Below are 19,241 nucleotides of genomic sequence, written 5' to 3'. Positions count from 1 at the left end.
TATGGTATGCAGAAATCAGAACTGTAAAGCTGACTTTTGTTGGGTATGCCTTGGTCCTTGGGAACCACATGGATCTAGCTGGTATAATTGTAATCGATATGACGAAGAAGAAGCCAAAGCAGCGCGAGTTGCTCAAGATCAATCAAGGTCTGCCTTGCAACGCTATTTGTTCTATTGCAATAGGTATATGAATCACATGCAGTCCTTAAGGTTTGAGAGCAAGTTATATGCTAGTGTAAAAGACAAAATGGAGGAAATGCAACAACATAATATGTCCTGGATTGAGGTAATTTTTGTGAATAAGTGTAATAATAATAAAACCAATTTATATTCTCTTATTCAATATTTAGTTAACATTTATCATTTTTCGGTTTTATGTTTAGGTACAATTTTTAAAGAAAGCAGTTGATATTTTATGTTCCTGTAGGCAAACTCTCATGTATACTTACGTATTTGCCTACTATTTGAGGAAAACCAACCAGTCTGTGATTTTTGAAGCCAACCAAAAGGATTTAGAGAGTGCTACAGAATGCCTCTCTGAATACCTCGAAAGAGATATTACGAGTGAGAACCTTGCCGATATTAAACAAAAGGTTCAGGATAAATATAGGTACATATATATATATATATATAATATATATACATATATATACATACATACATATATATATATATATATATACAATTTGTATTAATTAACAAAAAATAATTGTACTATATACAGAGTGTTTTGTAATATGTGGGATCCACTTCATCGGTGGACAGGGGACACTAAATCAATGAAAAAAAGTTCATGGATCTTTATATGTGAAGCCATTTGAAAATAATTTATTCAACGTCCATTCTCAAAGTCGAAATACTTCAAGTACCATTTTCAGCACTTTGTATAACCAAAATCAGTCCATAATTACTATTAAAGTATAAACGACTATAATTTGGAAAAAGAAAGACCAAATGGGACACATGTTTATGTGAACATTTTTCATTGTTTTTTGCTATCTCCTATCCACTAATGAAATGGATCCTACATGTTATGAAATATCCTGTATATATTAGGTTGAAATATAAATAAGTTCGGTTGCAAGTATAAACATATTTTAATTCTAAGAATTAAGTTATAACTCATTGAAAATAACTGTGATTAACAAGAAGCCACTTGTAGTCACAGTTTAAATTCTAGACTGCTATTGTTTGTGTGTTCTGAACACCTTATTAAAGTTTAATATTTAATTTAATATATAAAATGGAAAATTTATAAAAGTGCATAAATTCGTTATATAATAATGTGAGAATTTAAATAAGACAATTCAGCTGTAGATACGACTCGAAAAATTTATAGCGTATATACGATAAGAGTGTAATAACAAAAAGAACAAAAGTAGTTTATAAAATTTCATTCTGTGAAACAGAGCTTGAAGGATGTACTACAGTCTAATCCGTAATTCAGATTTTGATGAGAAAACTTTACAAATATTGTTGGATGAAAATCACTCACGCGCCTAACTATACGGGAGTTGTAGCAAATAGATTAGAAATATCGTATATGATCATATATGGACACTTGGAAAAAATTTTGGAGAGATTAGCAAATTAGGGATTCAATTTAGATGCAACCGAATTTATTCATGTCATACGTTCGAATATATATATTTATATATACATATATATATATATATATATATATATATATATATATATATATATATATATATATATAAAATTCTTAAATTTGAATGTTTTTATTTTCTATAAAGATATTGCGATAGTCGAAGAAAAGTACTTCTAGAGCATGTGCACGAAGGTTATGAAAAGGAATGGTGGGATTACGTGGAATAAGGAGAAGAATGAAAAATGCCCAGCTTTTCTTTTTTTTTTTGTCGTGAGATGTAAACTAAACAAAAAAAAGCCCTCTTCCTTCTCACCTCTGCCCCCAGCTGTGATAAATCAAGAAAGCTGAGAAAGAGAGAACAGACAGACAGAATGTAGTAGAGCATTGTTGGCAAAGTGATATGTACGTGTGTTACATATATTTGAAAACACAATTATCATCATCTGCGTGGCAACAATATCGATATATATATATATATATATATATATATATATTTATATATATATCGATATATATATATATATAATATGATACATATATATCAGATATATAATATATATATATATATATATATATATATATATATATATATATATATATATATATTATAAATTTTGAACTTATTAAAAATGTGAATTTTACCATCAACAACAACCAACAACCAACAACAACAACAACAAGAACAAGAACGACAACAACAACTATTGATTGAATGTAACATAACTTCGTGATTGATTCGTGCTTGCTGTGTATACTGCACATGATTATTATACACCATTAGTTAATGCGATAAATGTGCCTCCGTTACGGCATTGTATTCTGATATTCAAGCGGACCTTAGATATGCACTCAGTTAAAATTTTTTCAACCGAAGAAGATTGGTAAAAGTGCATTATTATATTTATTATTATGTGATCCAACAATGCATATACATTATACATATATTATTGCGAAAAGATGAATTTTTGTGCTTGTGAAATTTAGATGACGATGATTCTTTCTTCTCTTCGATATATCCTTTTGATGCTACATATATTATATGATATCAGATAAATGAATCTTTGCAAGAGATAATTTTCTCTATATCATGTTTCTCCAATCAACTATCATTGAATTGTTTCACGCAATTTAAACGTTTTAGGATTACAAATGAGAAAAGAAGAAGAAGATGATGACGAAGAAGAAGAAGAAGAAGAAGAAGAAGAAGAAAGAGAAAAATAATGTAGGAAACTTTAATTAAATTAAATTCTTTGGATGTTACTCGTTTCAGAGTAATTGTTTGAGAAAAAGAGAGATAGAATGAAAGAAGTTTTTTTCAAATTTTCATCATCGTGATCATTGAGAAGATATTGATACACGATGATAGAGAGAGGGGGGGAGGGTTAGTCATATTTCCTCTATTTCGGACAATGATACGTCCAGGCTACAATTGCCACTCTAAAGTTTAGCTCAAAATACAACAATCATATCGTCAGTGTTACGATTATGAGAAATACATTATATATATGCATAATATATATATATATATATATATATATATATATATATATATGTATGTATATATATATATGTATATATTATATTGTAGAATTTACAAAATGGAATAAGGAAGAAATAATAATGTAAATCTTTGACGGCCTTTTTTTTCATTTTGTAAATTGAAAATAATTGTCTTCAACCTAAGAAATGCGAACGGATCATTGTGAACAATAAATAGATATTTGAGAATAATAATTATTATTCAAACTGATAAACTCTCTTTACTTTTTCTGGCATTATCTGAGTAATAATATTGTCGACCAAACGAAAATGAAATATTTTTATTATATGTATACATATATATACACACATATATGTATATATATGCATATATATATATATATGTATACATATATATATATGCATATATATATATATATATGTATACATATATATATATATATATATACATACAATAAAAAGAGTGTTGGTTTCACGTTATGAGAGAGAGAGATTCGTATAATCAAAAGGAGAAAGATACAAATCTCATTTTGCTCGTCATATCATATTAACGACAAAGAGAGAGAGAGGGGGGAGGAAAGACAGAGAGAGAGAGAGAGAGAGAGTATGTACTAAAGAAGAATTTATGAATTATAATAATAATAATAATAATAATAATAATAATAATAATAATAATAATAATAATAATAATAGTAATAATAATAATAATAATAATAAATGATAAAAAAATAATAGAAAATAAAAATAAATAAATAAATAAATAATGACTATGGGCTTTTTCGTGCCAAAATGAGTCTGAGATTATCTTATTTACTTTTCAAAATAATCTCTAATGTATTTTAATGTTTTGAATGATTATTTGAAAGACGATACGATTTGTTAAGAAATATTTTTTTTATCTTTTTTTTTTTACTTTTTTTTTTTCTAATTAACAAGTTCGGATTTGAATTTATTTATCTAGATGGAAATACAATATACGCATGAAGTGTGTGTGTGTGTGTGTGTGTGTGTGTGTACATAAATTTTACAAATTGTATAATTGATTGATTGAAAGATTTGTTCATCTTTCAAACAGGTATCGCATTAAATGGCATTAAAATATATTGAAAACAATTGAAATGAGATCAGTAAATATAACAATGTTTTTTTGTAATACTTTAAGAAAAAAAAACGTCTTTTGAAGTATTCCAATATCCAACATAATTGTCCATGGTAAAAGAACAGATTTGCTAAGTTTTCAAAAATGGGGCCAAGTTTTGAGCGTCTTTGTCGTAAAAAAAAATAAAAAAACGAAAGTATGTCTTTTGCATATTGAATTAAACATAAAACAAAGAAAACAAATACGTCGAGCGATAGAAAAATAACGTTGAAACGTTTGAATGAATCGTTTTTTGCTCGTTAAAAAAGAAAAAGGAAAAGAAAAAAATAAGAAGGAACATTAATTAACAATTAAAAAAATCGCTGAATGAAACTACTCTAAAGTAATATATCATTACAGTAATTTAAAAAGAGTTTATAACACGTTCGCTGTGTAGACGACTTTTAGTCGCTTAATTTATTTCTTGCTTGCGTACAATTTATGACTTCAGTCGTTTAGAAGGAGTCTTGTTATATTAGCTCGGTATTTACTTGTTAAGAATATAATATTTTCAGGTAAAAGCTAAAACCTTTAACTATAAATAATGCAAAAAAAAAATTCCAAGTTCTTAAAAGAAAAAAAAGAAGTTCTTAACTTCTTTTTTATCTATCTGTAATCTGTTTTCTCAAAAGTGAATATTTAAAAAATGAAAATAATTGATATTGTACTTATATAATAGTTCTAAAGTAAAATTAATAATACACCTTAAATATTCAGGATTCTACAAAGTATCTATATTTCCTTAATCGATTCGGTTTTTAAAAATTTTCTTAGAGAAACGACTCTGATCTCACCCCTATAATGAGTATTAGAAAGAAATTTCATTCAGTTATAACAAATATTCAGGATAAATGAAGATTTTTATATTAAAAGTATTGTTTGTAAAAATTTTATTAATTTTTCATAGATTGGTAATAATATTTTATCTTCAATTTCAATGGTAGCGAACGTGTGTGTGTGTGTATGTGTGTGCGCGCGCGCGTGCGTGTGTGTTAAAGTAGAATCTTTATTTTATTCACAGTAACAAACGAGCTCTCTCTTCACTGTGTTTATGTGCTCTATAATACTAATTATATTATATACTATGTAATATTTACTTGGATAAATTAATATACAAAACAAACATACACACAGATACATATACAGAAGAGACCAGTTGGGTAATTTTTATATATATATATATATATATATATATATATAAGAGGCAAAGCAAACACATACACGACTTATTGGATAATTTATACACAAGGGATGAAACGAACACTCCCTTACATACACATACACAGAAAGAAAACTTGCAATAGTTTTATCCAAATATCTTTATCGATACAAATTGTGCAAAGCCAAACATATTTTTGACAGAAAAAATGAAGATGAAGTATAATCTTGAATAGCTGATTTAAAAAAAAAAGGAAAAACACCTTGGTATATTTATTGTCTATCTAATATATTAGACAGTATTTATGTATGTAATACTGACGATATGTTGCGATCATCGTTAGTCAAATATTTGAAGTTAATGAACGTGTGATTCAATGATCACTTATTGTCGATATATAATAATAATTATAATAATAATAATAAATATAATAATAATAATAATAATAACAATAACAATAATAATAATAAATTAATTAATATTATTAATAATCAGAGGAAACGTGAAAAGAGAGTAGTTCCAATCTGTACAGTTACATATACATAGTTGTATTCACGTATAAATGCATAAACAACACACATCCTTATATGTAGTTATATTGTCAATAATTAGCAGAATTAAATTAAAATAGAAACTTTTGAAGATTTATTAAAAAAAAAAAAAAAAAAAAAGAACAAATAAACAAATACAAGGAACAAACAAGAAAATAAAGAAAGAGGAAGGAGAAGATTGTTAATTCTTGCTATAATGCATTTTAAAAAACGGAGAGAGTGAGAGAGAGAGAGAGAGAGAGAGAGAGAAAATAAAAAAGAAAAAAACAAAAAAACAATGATGAAACGATTCAATTGTTTTCTGTACAGTTATGAAATTTAATTAGAACTAAGGTAATAATTAATCGTGATGTAAATTAACAGAACAATTATTTCATAGTACGTGTTTTTTATATTCTTCGATTTATTCTCCACATTTACGTGTATTACACACATCCGCGAATATTACTTCCTTCCAGTCTGGCTTAATATATAGACAGAGAGTGAGAGAGAGAATGAAAGAGAAAGAGTGTGTGTGCGCGTGAGAGGGAGAGAGAGAGAAAAAGAGAGAGAGAGAGATCAAATGTAAAGAACGAATTAATATTTAAAATGCTTGATATAATACATTTTTCAAATTATTTACCAACAATACATGAAAAAAATTTGAATTTGAATTTGAATTTGAATCTTCGAAATATTGTTCAAAAAGAAAAAAATAGAAAAAAGAAAATGTAAGAAAAAATGAGAAGATAAACGTGTCATATATTCTCAAAATAGAAATATATTCAAGAAAGAAAAACGATGAATATAATTGAATAAATGATGAATGATTAGAGTGATTAGAACTAAAATAGAAAAATTATTCGTGAAATTTATGTAAAGAATTTATAAATGAGATATCTTAATTACTTACAACCATTTTAACATTTACTACAGATGATAAAAGTAATTAAAAGAAAAAAAAAAAAAAATAAGATAATAAACAGAAACAAAAGCAATCGATAGAAGATAAAATAACTTAGAAAGGTTGCGATCACTTTTAAAAGTTCCATCTGTTATGTGTAATCTATAATTATTATTAATATGTCCTAATTAATTCTAGTACCCTGTCCACAACAAAACAATTAGAAACAAATCTAATATCTAATCTAATTATCTTGCAGAAGAGAGAACGCATGGGATGATTGAACACCCTAAAGTTTGACACAAAAAAAAAGGGAAAGAAAATTTACAATAATAATTGTCGTTGCTGTATATTAATAGTTGTTACAAAACGAAATGAAAATTTTGATTCAATTTTTTTAGATCTTCCTTTATTTTTCATTTATTTAATTTTGTGTCGGCATTAAATGGATCGTATCGTGTGTGTATATATATACATATATATGTATATATAGATATATTTTAGTTTTTTACTGAAATAAGTTTTAGTAGAGAAAAATTGTAGATCGTTCGTTTTTATTTCTTAAATATGGCGAATGAAACTATTGGGAAAGACAAAAGCAAAAAAAAAAAAGAAAAGGGATAAACGATTATTTATTTATTTATTCATTTTTTTTTTATTTTTTACTTCATAAAAAAACTATTATCACCGGGCAATTATCGTACATAACCTCTTTTCGTTTTCGTGTGAGAGCGCGTTGTAAACAATCGACATACATATATAAAATTCGAAATACATATACATATGTATATATATATATATATATATAAAATGCGGTATACATTTTGCGGTCACCATTTTTTCTAGAGAAAACAACAAAAAAAGGAAAAAAAATATATCCGGAAGCCTCTTTTTCTCATGCAAGAGAGAAGAGAACTAAATAATAATAATAATAATAATAATAATAATAATAATAATAATAATAATAATAATAATAATAATAATAATAATAATAATAATAATGATAATAATAATAATAATAATAATAATAATAATAATAATAATAATAACAACAACAGTAATAATAACAATAATAATAATAAAATAAACGAACAAAAAATAATAATGAGGAAAAAAACAAAATAAAGAGAGCGTGTCGCGAATTTTTTTAATCAATCTAACATCATCATTTTTATCATCATCATCATCATCATTATTATTATTATTATTTCATAGAATTTGTTATTTAATATATTTTCTACCTAAAATAAATTAGAGAAATAAATACAAATAGTTTGCTTCTACCTAAATTCAATGTAATTTTGAGATTCTATATTTGATCGTAAGAGATTTGAGATTCAAAATACGAATTTTGCAATTAGGAGAAGAGGAATGGGAGGGGCTAAAGGGTTGGAGGAAAGAAAGAGGGAAGATGTTCTCCATTATTGGCGAACGATACGTGATAACTAAAGAGCGGGAAAATTAAAACTCTCTTCGGAATAAAAGGAGAAATTAAAAATAAAGATGGAGGAAGGAGGAAAAAAAATAAAAAATCAACTATGGTGTGTATGTATGTGCATGTATGTATGAATGTATGTATGTATGTGCATGCGTTCGTGCCTGTACACGTACATTCGTTAGAAAAAATCAAAAAATAAACAAAAAAAAGAAAGAAAAAAGAAAAAGAAATAGATTCATTTATCAAAGAAACATAAAAATTCTAAGTATTCTTTTTTTCGTCTTTCGTATTCTCTCTTGCTCTTATATCATAGAGTTTTTCGTATGGATTAAATTACAAAAAAATCGTGAAAGAATAATGGCGGCAGACGATTGGCAATGATATGAAAGTCTCTTTGATTGATTTTTGTCGATTTCATTGAAATTCGTGTTCGATTCGTTTTCGTTGAATCAATTGTACAAGGAAAACATTGAAACGCAACGACAAATTTCTGCTATTGTTAGATGTGTCTGTATACGTGTGTAGTTGTAGCGCAGTAATAGTAGTAGTGGTGATGACGGTGAAGGTGATAGTAGTAATAGTAGTAGAAATAGTAGAAATAGTAGAAATAGCAGTAATAGTAGTAGTAGTAGTAGTAGTAGTAGTAGTAGTAGTAGTAGTAGTAGTAGTAGTAGTAGTAGTAGTAATGAAGTAGTAGTAGCGTCACGCTCGTTTCGTTGGGTTGCGTCCTAAGCGCGGGAAAAAAGAACACGTTCGAATATCCTTTTGATCGCGTTCTCGTAAAATATAAGTACGCAAAAGGGTTTCGACCGGAACGTACCCTGGTTTAAACAACGATTTGCGACATTGTATCAGGAAGTTACGGTTAATATGGTGGTCACCAAGCCAAGAGTTGCACCCGTCATTAGGAGACTTCTCCAGATTGCTCCGCTAACCTCTTCGGCGACTGGATACTCTACGCAAAGTTGTTCCTGAAAGAGTAACATTAAAAAAAAAAAAAAGAAAAAAAAAGAAAAAAGAAAAAAGAAAAATTAAAACAATTATAACAGGTATTATAGATTATTAATAAATATATGTATAAATAATACGGGATGAGATAAAAGTTCATAGATCGGTCAAAATTTATTAGGCTTATAATGTTACTATCTGAAAGAAGGAAAAAAAGATTAACTTAACGATTCTCGAAATAAATTAATTGATTATTTAAAAAAAAATTTAAGAACTTATAACTCATCCTGTGTACAATGGTAATATGTTGATTCTCTTGTTAAAAAATTCGTAAAAAATTCGTAATAAAAATAAATATTAAAAAAAAAAAAAAAAAAAAAATAAATAAAAAAAAAAAAACAAAACAAAACAAAAGAATTAAATAAAGTAATAAGAAGAAAAAAGAAAAAGGAATGAAAAAGAGCAAGGTTTGTTTGACTCTGGTATTACGTGGATATGTGTATATAAGTTACGTGACCGATAGGGGATGCGTTTAAAACTCACCCATCCGTATCCTTTAATATAGTGTGCTATTTCTTCGCCGATATAACGTGAAACATACAAAGGTAATTTCTTTTTCAATGCGTGCATCCTCCTATCCCTTGCCCATAATGCTAATCTCCCCATAAAAGCGTACAAACAAACGATTCTCGCCCACGTAACGCCACCGTGAAGGAACAACTCGTCGGCGACACAGACGAAAGCTTCGTAAGCTGTATCAGGGACAACGTTCAAACGGTTGACCATACTTGTGAAGAGTATACTGTGCTTGTTCAGCATCCGGTATACGTTATGCCGCATGCTGCGAGATACCGGATCTCTTGATATTAGATAAATGTCTTCCTTCAAGAGATAACGTATCACGTCGTTTGCCAAACATTCGGCAGTAAATTCAATCGAATTTTCACAGAGTTTATATCGAGGGGGTGGCGCCAATTGTGGGAAGAGATGTTGCAAGCGTATCTGGAAAGAGCAAACAAATAAAGAAAAAAAACAAAAAACAAAAAAGGAATTAAAAATAATAAAAGAAATGAATTATTTTTTGCATTATATTCGATATCTTTTTAAAACTTTCAAATAATTAAAAAAAAACAAGCAACGAGATCGTGCCCACATATGTATGTATGTATGTATGTAGTCCATGCATGTTCGTGCTTTCTCTTGTATTCCCTTTTCTCTTCCCCTTCCCTCTTTTCTCTTCTCTTATATTCTCTTCTCTTTCTTACTCGAGTGACCGCGAAATGTACTGACTCGAGGTCACGAGTATCGCCTATCGATTCTGTTCCCTCGACAAAGGGAGCCAAAACTAGGAAAGGGAAAGAGAAAGAAAAAAGCTAGGGGTTGGAAAGTACAGATACATACATACATATATATATATATATATATACATATATACATACATATATATATATATATATATATATATAAAATATATAATATATTACCTGGCAGATTTCGATAAAAGACATAGCACTGGTAGCGGTTCGGATGGCATATCTGTATACTATCCCTCCTCCGCCACCATCTCCTCCTTCTCCACCACCATCCTCTTCATCAGCTTCCTCATCAAGCTCTTCCTCATCTTTGCAGTCCACGTCTTCGTCGGAGACAGTGGCGGCGGCGGCGGCGCTGCTGGCTCGCTTGCTCGGTGAATTCCTGTTACCGGGTGGATCGCATTCCAGAATGCCGCCCACTCTGGAATGCGGTTCTCCCCGCGCTAACGCACCCCTTCGCTCCTCTCCCTCTTCAACGAAGATCTCATTGTTCGTTTTCGGCGCTCCGTCGTCGCCGGCCATTCTTGCGTCTTTTCTCTCTTTATTTCTTTCTTTCTCTTCAACGTAAAATTCTCTCTTTCTCTCTCTCTCTCTCTCTCTCTTTTTCTCTCTCACTCTCTGACTCTCTTACTCTCTTCTTCTCTTTCTCTATATTTTCCTCTTTCTCTCTTTAACTCTCACGCGCGAATATCTCTCACCAATACGTTTCCTATCTCCTTCCGTCGAACATTAATTCTTCCTCTCATAAAAACATTATAACTTTAAATGACGATTATCGTCCACTCCACTTGAGAGAAATGTAATTTTGCACGCAATATTAAGCGCACAACGAATAACTTGAAATCTTCCTTTTCGTTTTCCTCGTTGTCCTCGTCGTCCTCGTCGTCGTCGTCGTCCGCCGGCCGACGAAGCGCTCTCTACGTTCCCGCGGCCATTTCCGAAGCCAGTGTAGCCGCTTAACCCCCACTATCTATCCTCCGTGCCGCATCCTATCGACCAATCACAATACTTCTTGTACTAGCAGCGCCGCAGTCGCACTCACTCACACTAATCCCTTCTCAGAGTCTCTATGGATCATTCAACATTTCTCCCCACCATTAGCGCCCCTCGCCGTATTCGGCACGCGAGAGTCGTGGCGCCACCTCGCCCCTCTTCACTCCTCCCGCGCCTCCCGTCGCGTACACACGTGTGTTCTATATCTCTCACTCTTTCTCTCTTTCTCTTGATGTATATCTGTTCTCTTTCGTGGCGGGGTGCTTTTCTCTGTGTTAGTACACGTGTTGACTCTCTCTTACTCTTTACTCATACATATGTTGAGTATATCGTTGTATTATATATATATATATATATATATATATATATATATATAAAATATATATACATATATATATATATATGGAGCTATACACCCGCCGACAGAGAGACAGGATACTGTGAGAATGGAATTTTCGAGGAGATCGCAGAGACGTTCTCTACCTACTCGTCGTTCCTTCCCCTCTATTTCTATACTCTTCATTGTATTCTCCTTGCTAACGGGATATAACGAGGGGAATGTTAACGCGTTCACTGCCATGGTAATTTTCTTTTTTCCTTCATGCAAATCTGTGTTTCTTTCTAATTATTTTTTTTTTATTTCATATTATTTTATTTGATTTAATTGTTTTTTTCCCAAGACAACTATACGATTTGTAATCCTAATACTTTAGTATAATTTTTCAAATATTACAAGAGTATTTATAATTATTATATATATATATATATATGTATATTTATATTTGTTCAAATGATTACAAAATTTTTTTAACGGAGTATGAAAAAGAAAAGACCTTTTGTGATCGTAAGATTTCCGTTTAAGGAAAGTTGCGCAACCATGTCAGCTCGTTTAGGAAATGCTCGATCTTTGACTTTATCCGGTGTATAAACATATATACATATATAGATACAGCAATGTATAAAGCAGTGTTTATAAAAGTCGAGAGAACGTGTTCCTTTCTTTGGTGAAAGTTACTACAAGATTGTTACATCGAATTTCATGATTTGAATAAATCCTTTAATTCTTGTTTTTTTTTTGTTTCCTTATCACAATATCATTCTTTTATAGGAAAAAATTACGCTCGATCGTGTTTATCAGATTATTATTAGAATCAGAAAAAGAGAGAGAGATAGAAAGAAAAAAAAGATAGACATAGAAAGAGTTAATAGTATTACTCTTTTTCTATGATGGAATTATTATATTATACTGAAAGACTGGTCGATGTTCTCGTTCATGCTGGATCACACAGTCTTGGTTATATACTCGATTCTTGCAGTGCCGCTTGGTGCAACCTTCAAAGGCCACCGGAGAACGCGTCGATGAATGAAGTAGGAAAGTTGCGGAGTGCCGCGTTCACAGACCGGATATACGTATACTAGGTGGTCGAGAATACGCGTCTCGTCGAACCAGTTTTAACTTTGCCAACGTCATCTCCGTCTCGAATGTGATTATATCCTGAGATCGATATCTCTTGCTTACATCATTCTCATATTCGAAAGTTAAACTGTTGCCTTTAGTTTTTCTATTCTTTTTTCTTTCTCTATTTTTTGTTTTTTGTTTTCTTTTTTAATTGTTATTATTGTTGTCGTTCTATTTCACGATTGTCCTTTGTAACTATTTAAACACATCGTTAAATGTTCTATAAAATTAATTTATTTTTGTCCATACCAAAATTATATAATGTAAAAGTTATATAGTATTTATTACTTATACCCAATTATAGTCGTAAAGGATAAGACGAAAGTTCTTAGATGATTTTAAAATTGTCTATTTGATGATTTATTCGATTGGTTTTCTTTTTTTTCTTCTTCTTCTTTTTTTATACTGTTTTACATCAAAACCATACTCTCGAAGTATCGTGTTGCAGAAGATTTATTTCGCAATTTTTTTTCTTTCTTTTACCGTGCTACATCGTAACCACGTTACAAAAGGTTGATTTCTAACGAAATGTTTGAAAAATTAAAGTATTCCTTATCAGTGAATAAATGCGAAAAATTATTAATGTTATATCTTGTATATAGAGCTTTTTTGAGTCGATATTTCATTATCTATTTCTAATTTGATATAAAGAATATAGATACAAAAAAGAAAATAGATAAAAAATTTTAATTAGATAACGGAGAATAGTCTATTTGTAATAGATAAATTATAAACGTTCAAATTTTCGATCTCAAAGTTGAAAGTTTTTCCGCATTGGGACGTACATCATATATCCATACATCCTATTTAACTCTATATAGATTATCATAGATCATCTAAGCTACTAAGCGCAGGTCATAGCGAGGTGTACTTTACCGGTCGAGGGTCAAATATTATACGATCGAATTGATTATCGTATAATATTTATCAAATACAAATGATCCTATAACTATGAAACTTTATTTTAATATTTCATAACCATATGTAATATTAAATATACGTAATCAATAAATTTAATCCAAACATTTACTTAGAATGCAAGAATAAGCTTAGATTTATGCTTTTGGAGATGATGAAAATAACTTAATCATTATTGATAGATAAGAAAAATATTCTTTTATTATATACACTCTGTGAACTTATTTTATAGCACCGATTAAATCAATAGAAGGGAAGTCGAACAAATAAACAAATAAACAAAAAAGAAGAAAGAAGAAAGTGACTTTGAAAACTGGGAATCATTTCTCTATAATATTTCGATATATAATTAAGTATCAATATACTTAAAACAAATGACGTATATTATATATATTAAATATTTATATATTTTAATATTAATTAATAACGATAAAACTATTATTATTTGTTAATTCATACAATTATTTTTATCATCGAAATAATTTTAAGGATTTTCTTGAAGGGTTAATGAAATTAAAGATTAATGAAATTAAGTTATAACAGTATGATTTATTTTTTAATATTATTATATAATTATATAATTAAATTATTATTATGCTTCATTATACGAATTTATATTAAACGACATCGATGGTCGCTTATTAATAATTGTGTCGTTTTTGTATGTATATATTCTTAACGAATGTTAATCTTACACAAAAAAAATATATATATATATATATATATATATATATATATATATATATATATAAACAAAGAGAATTCTCTTTATGTACCCATTGTATATATCCTAGATATATATCCTTTGTATATATCTAGTACATAGCTTCTTCACATTTTTTCCGATCATCAATTGTAACAATCAATTGTTCGAGATAGCGCAATGGTTTTTAGTTTACAAAAACATGAGCATATAACGTCGTTCATTGTCTTTAAAATGAAAATACCAGAAATCATGTGTGCCGCTCGTTAAAGATAACAACGACCGACTGGCAATAATCTAATCCTCTGATATTATTGTTTTGAACAATGTCTTATACACGCGTATTATTTGCTTATCCATGTATTATTATACAATAAAAAATTTAATCAAAACTTAAAGATATTATTAAAAAGTCGACATAACTGTGTATGTAATAAAAATAATAGAAGACGTAACGAATACAAATTAAAATGATCATTAATTAAAATTTATCGTAGTAAGATCTCGCTTTGTACGGTGAGATACGTTTAGACGCTGTGTAAACCCGTAGAACTTGTCTCACCGTGTATGAATGCCCCAGGCCATAGCGTTTCTCAATGAACCTCTCTCTCTCTTTCTCTCTCTCTCTCTTTCCCTCTCTCTCTTTCTTTCCCTTTCTCAACTCGAGAGCATGCAACGACTACAGCCGATGAAATTCCTGAGTTCTCTCATGGTATGCCAACGATTTTCTTGCTTGCTACGATCACTTCCAAAATCTTTTCTTTTTCTTTTTTCTTTTTTTTTTCTTTCTTCCTTTCTATTTCTTTCTATCATAGGTTTTAAAGATAAAGAAATTAAAAAAAAAAAAAAAAAACAGAAAAGAGAAGAAAAAGAAAGAAAGTGAAGAAGAAACGCTTAAATCACGTATATATATATATATATATATATATATATATATATATATATATACTATGTATTACTTAGGTACCTCGTAACATCGATAATCTCATTGCGATTCTTTTAAAATATAGCACGCAGGTGCAGCTTTGCAATGATTGCACGATTAAAGCTACCTAATGATGTATTTTCTCTCTCTCTCTCTCTCTCTTTTCTTACCATTCTATACCAAACTCGGAGAGACGTACAAACCGAGATATATTAGAACACCGTAACCGGACATGGATAAATTGGCGATCTGACTCACGTGTAGATGACATCTAATTGGGTCATTATCTCACTGTCGTCGTTGCTTCTTAAAGCACGTTCGACTATCGCACGAGGGGAGAATCCTACGTTATTCGATTCTTCGAGATCATTGGATTAATTTTTTCTTTTTGTTTTTTTTTTCTTTTCTTTTTTTATCAATCTATAGATATATCTAACCAGTGAGGATAAACGAAGAATTTCCTCTTTTCGATTTTATTAATTTTCTTTTTTTTTTTTTTCTTCGAACTTTAAGTCGTCCGATAGAAAATATTTGTTCATTCGAAATTTTCAGATTAGATTTATTATTTCAGATAAATTAATTATCTCTACGTTAATATTTTTTGGTTTCTTTTTTTTTTCTTCTTTTATGTAACACTGCCAAAAGTTTCATTGTATCGTCGTTGACAAAATTGTTAGATATTAACGTAATACGAATAATGTTTATTGAAATATTTCGAATCAGATTTATTATATGTTATCGTATGTAAAAAAAAAAAAAAGAAAAAAAACGAAATTCGATGGACATTAATATTATTTTTATTCAATTCTTTTTCTTTTTTTTTTCTATACACGACAGAAAGATGTCCAACGTAAGATCATTATTATTATTATTATTATTATTATTATTATTATTATTATTATTATTATTATTATTATTATTGTTATTATTATTATTATTATAATTATTAATTTGTTTTTTTTTCATTGTCTTTTTCTCACTTCAATTAGATATATAAATGATGTTATAAAAACGATATATCGATAAGATTTATCATCGTATGGTATTGTTTCTCTCGAGCGAAATGGACCGTGGGAAATTCGAATGAGAGAGAATCGGCCGAGCGCAATATTTCAGGGGAACTCATGTGGCCACCCGTGGTCTGGGTAGCTTTTCTTACCGTCATTCATGATACTATGGTACGCCAATAGGATGATTGCCCTGACGGTCGCTCCGACTAAAGTGGATAAAGTCTTCTACAGTAATTTCAGTTGAACAGGGCGCAGAGGTACGGAGGTTTAGCCCTTCACCCTTTCTCCGTCCATCCCATCCCCATAATCCTCCTCGACCCTCCTTTTTATTTCATTCTTATTCAAGAGTGAATTCGAGAAAATGTTTTAAAACATTGTTATTATTATTATTATTATTATTAATATTATTATTATTATTATTATTATTAATAAAGTGAAACTTTGCTAATAATATTAATATAAAATAATATTAATATACATAAAACCTTTCGATGACAAACACACAAGTCAATATTCTTTTTTTTTTAAATTAAATTTATTTTTTACAAGAACCCATTGATAATCGATGGTAATAATCATATATCGCTAATTTTTTTGTTCGATTGTAATATTTAAAAATGAATCGATTAATTTGTATTAGATATTATATTGCAATTAATTGAACAGAAGTTTCACGTCTGTCTATAGAATGAGTCTAAAGTTCTTAGATGATTTTCGAAAGGTCATTTATTTTTTTTCTTTTTTGTAGATTTTTTAGATTTATTTTTTTTTCGTTTTGTTTTTCTCAGATCGTAAAACTACGAGACTGGAAACTTTTTTACAATCTGAAAAATAAAAAAAAAAGAAAATATATTAGCCTACAAAAGTTTGAAAAATATTTTCGAAATCAGTTAAGAAGTTTTGTTTGATTCTTGTAAAAAAAAAAGTCATGTTTATGATGTCGATTAGACGAAAGAAAATAATTAAAAATTTTTATTTTTAATATAACAATATTATCTACATATTTGTTTTTTTTCTCATTACTAAACAACTGTGAATGTGAATGTGAGATAGATAGATAAATAAAAAGAGAGAGAGAGAGAGAGAGAGAGAGAGAGAGAGAGAGAAATAAAAATAAAAGTAGAAAAAGAATTTCTATTGTTTGCTTTATGCAAATTACAGTCGATATTAAACGTAACATGACGTATAGAACGCGTATTACATGTATAGACAAATACATAGATACATAGAAATATGTAAGTATTACATTCTCCAGTATATATGTCTATATGTATATACATATGCACTTTCTTGATGCATACTTACCATAAAGATAGCACGTGGAAATTGTTTCTGTCAATGACCTGCACATTTCTTTTGCGAATACAACATTTCAATTTTTCTTCTTGAATTCTTTCTTTCTTTTTTTTTCTATTTTTTTTTCTTTTTTTTTTTTTTAATAGAGAATAATCCACGTCATATATACTACGATTTAGATAATTAGAATGTAATTTGTAATTCTTTTCAAACAAATGTAGAGAATATTGTGTTCTTCTTTTTTTTTCCGATTTAACGTTGATGACTATAATTCGTTTATTGGTGTATGATTACACATCTAATTATATGTTTCTTTATTTCCTGGTGTTCTTTTTTTTAATATAAAAACATATCAATGCATGTATGTGCGTTCATTTATATATAGATAAGTAAAGTAAACATAGATCAAAAATTAGGATCATTAAGTATTATGAGAAGATATACATATATGTTTATGTATTTATATACGAATAATGAACAATGTAATTATATTGTACACATATATGTATCTCGTCCGAAAAAATTTGAATATATGTTATATATGTTATATTATATTATATTATTTATTTAGATATAAAATAAAAAAAATTATATTTATATTTTTAAATTATTAATGCAACATAATATATATATATATATATATATATATATATATATATATATATATATATATATTATATACATATGAGAAGTCACGAGTTTTTTTTTCGATTAATTCAACGCAGATATTAGAAAGAAATATACTAATACTAATCCATAAAAATAATACTTTTCCTTTTTTTTTCTTTACATATGAGCTGCTGATTATGAAAATAGTCTAAATCATTTGAGTGATATTACAATATATATATATATACATATTTTATCACAGTCAGACACATATCTTAAATTAAAAAAAAAATTTTAAATTATGTGAATAATTTCGTTTCCATTCTTTATTTTTTTTTTTAAACAAATGCACCCAATTATTTTTTCTGTTTGTTTCTTTGTAGAAAAATAAATTTTAAATAATTTACGAAAAATAAATGTCAAAATGTATCCAAAAAAAAATAAATACATATATGTGACCTATTGTTAGATCACTTTTCTAATCCCCGGTTCATATACATATAAACATACATACGTACATATATACATACGTATATATATATACGCATATATATATACATATATATACGCACACATATATATACATTTATTATGTATATATGTATGTATATATATTTATTATGTAAGTATATATGTATGTACGCATGTACATATATATGTATGTATATATATGTACATATATATATATATATTTGTTCATATATACATATGTGTATTGATATATACCTCGTCAATCCGTCGTACGAGGACGATACAAGCTCGGTGATTCTCGAGCAGATTGACAGACGT

The 19,241-nt window shown here is 28.4% G+C and overlaps 2 protein-coding genes across 10 annotated transcripts in view; one reads left to right on the top strand and one right to left on the bottom strand.

The window, feature by feature from the left end:
• Nucleotides 1–6,521, top strand: part of LOC124949371 (E3 ubiquitin-protein ligase arih1) — an 11,068-nt gene extending 4,547 nt beyond the window's left edge. For all 7 annotated transcript variants that reach the window (XM_047494354.1, XM_047494351.1, XM_047494356.1 and 4 more), the window contains exons 6-8: nucleotides 1–286; nucleotides 384–610; nucleotides 1,755–6,521. The exon at nucleotides 1–286 is cut by the window's left edge and continues 272 nt beyond it. In XM_047494354.1, coding sequence (XP_047350310.1) covers nucleotides 1–286; nucleotides 384–610; nucleotides 1,755–1,836 — 595 coding nt within the window. In that variant the 3' untranslated portion in view covers nucleotides 1,837–6,521. The remainder of the gene's footprint in view (nucleotides 287–383; nucleotides 611–1,754) is intronic.
• Nucleotides 6,522–7,028: 507 nt separating this feature from the next.
• On the bottom strand, nucleotides 7,029–11,491 carry LOC124949375. Of its 3 annotated transcripts, none has more exons than XM_047494368.1 (4): nucleotides 10,711–11,491; nucleotides 9,770–10,228; nucleotides 9,099–9,249; nucleotides 7,029–7,682 (listed from the first exon to the last, which is right to left on the bottom strand). In XM_047494368.1, the coding sequence occupies exons 1-3, from the start codon at nucleotides 11,059–11,061 to the stop codon at nucleotides 9,130–9,132; spliced, it is 930 nt and encodes a 309-aa protein (XP_047350324.1). In that variant the 5' UTR covers nucleotides 11,062–11,491; the 3' UTR covers nucleotides 7,029–7,682; nucleotides 9,099–9,129. The 3 variants fall into 3 exon arrangements, with proteins under 3 accessions (XP_047350324.1, XP_047350323.1, XP_047350322.1); XM_047494367.1 differs by lacking the exon at nucleotides 7,029–7,682 and adding an exon at nucleotides 8,001–9,006; XM_047494366.1 differs by lacking the exon at nucleotides 7,029–7,682 and having other exon boundaries at nucleotides 8,001–9,249.
• Nucleotides 11,492–19,241: the final 7,750 nt, after the last annotated feature.

The sequence above is a fragment of the Vespa velutina genome, chromosome 5 (assembly GCF_912470025.1).
Source record: "Vespa velutina chromosome 5, iVesVel2.1, whole genome shotgun sequence".
Taxonomy (NCBI): Eukaryota; Metazoa; Arthropoda; class Insecta; order Hymenoptera; family Vespidae; genus Vespa; species Vespa velutina.
The sequence above is the reverse complement of the archived record's forward strand: the minus strand, read 5'-3'. Positions and strand labels throughout refer to the sequence as shown.

What these genes read in the sequence shown, in the direction of transcription:
- LOC124949375 (XM_047494368.1), bottom strand. Translation starts at nt 11,061, where the DNA reads ATGGCCGGCGACGACGGAGCGCCGAAAACGAACAATGAGATCTTCGTT. An exon ending in CTTTTATCGAAATCTGCCAG is followed by an intron (nt 10,229 to 10,710) that starts GTAATATATTAT and finishes TGCTCTTTCCAG; the next exon opens with ATACGCTTGCAACATCTCTT. An exon ending in ATATTAAAGGATACGGATGG is followed by an intron (nt 9,250 to 9,769) that starts GTGAGTTTTAAA and finishes TTACTCTTTCAG; the next exon opens with GAACAACTTTGCGTAGAGTA.